The 1,024-nt window shown below is 56.4% G+C and overlaps 1 protein-coding gene across 1 annotated transcript in view; it reads left to right on the top strand.

Moving 5' to 3' along the window:
• The first annotated feature begins 373 nt into the window (after window positions 1-373).
• Window positions 374-1,024, top strand: part of FBXL19 (F-box and leucine rich repeat protein 19) — a 21,925-nt gene continuing 21,274 nt past the window's right edge. Inside the window, exon 1 of the mRNA XM_007950256.2 lies at window positions 374-415. Coding sequence (XP_007948447.2) covers window positions 374-415 — 42 coding nt within the window. The remainder of the gene's footprint in view (window positions 416-1,024) is intronic.

The following is a 1,024-nucleotide window of genomic DNA, read 5'->3' on the forward strand; positions in this document are numbered from 1 at the left end:
TCCATCTTTGCCGGTAGTCCACGCCCCATTCTCCTTCCATTGTTTGTTGAAGAGAATAGAGAGGAGGGTGGAGGACTGCAACTCCCGTCATGCTTTGCGCTAGTTGGTGGGGGAATTTTGATATTACAGGCGGGCGAGGTGCCCAAGGTGGTAGAATGAAGCGACCAGGAGAGGCTAGGTAACCTGCCATCTTTATGGTAGTCTCCTTATCCTCCTGGTTCTACTATTCTTAAGGAATACCAGAAGGCTAGAAAACTACTATTCCCATCGCACCTCATAAGGCTGACTACTAGTCAGGTGTACGCCCCTCTTTCGCCATCTTGCCTGTAGTCCTCGTTTCTTTTCACCTTTCCATTGTTCCTGAAGAGTAGAAATGGCAGCGGGAAGGCAGCAGAAGGACTGCGACTCCCGTCAGGTACCACACACGCGGAGGGTTGTGGACAGGAGGGCGTGTGAATGCCTGGGAAGGAGGTCGGGTCGTGGGAGAAGGCCATCTTGTTTGTAGTCATCATTACCGCTCCTTCTCTATGTTGTGCAACTGGGAGCCTCGGGGCAACCGGACTATAACTCCCGGCATCCTCGGCTCCCGGATTGGGACGCCCTCGGCCATCTTGTTTGTAGTCCCAGCTGACCCCAGCGTCCCATTAGTCCCACGGTAGTCCAAGGGTCCGCAGGACTACGACATCCGTCGTGCCCTGCGCGTGCTCCTGAAAAGTGAAGGTGGTGTGGGAAGGAGGGGGTAGGGGGCGGGGTTCCTTTGGGAGAAGGAGGGAGTTAAGAGGAGGAGGAGGAGGAGGGAAGGATGAGGGAGGGGGAGGAGAGGAGGAAGGAGGAAGGAGCTGAGGAGGGATGAGAGAGGCGGCCTGGGACCCGGGCCGAAGCAGCGCAGGGCCGGGGGACCAGGGGGGTTGAGACACCCCAATTGCCCCCTCCCCCGTCCCCTGCCCTCCTCCATCCTTTCCTTCCATCGTCCCGCTTGAAGGGGGAGATTTATTCAAATTTTATTTAAATCCCTATATCCCGA

The sequence above is a fragment of the Orycteropus afer genome, unplaced genomic scaffold (genome assembly GCF_000298275.1).
Source record: "Orycteropus afer afer isolate SDZICR_OR568_19922 unplaced genomic scaffold, OryAfe1.0 scaffold00266, whole genome shotgun sequence".
Classification (NCBI taxonomy): Eukaryota; Metazoa; Chordata; class Mammalia; order Tubulidentata; family Orycteropodidae; genus Orycteropus; species Orycteropus afer.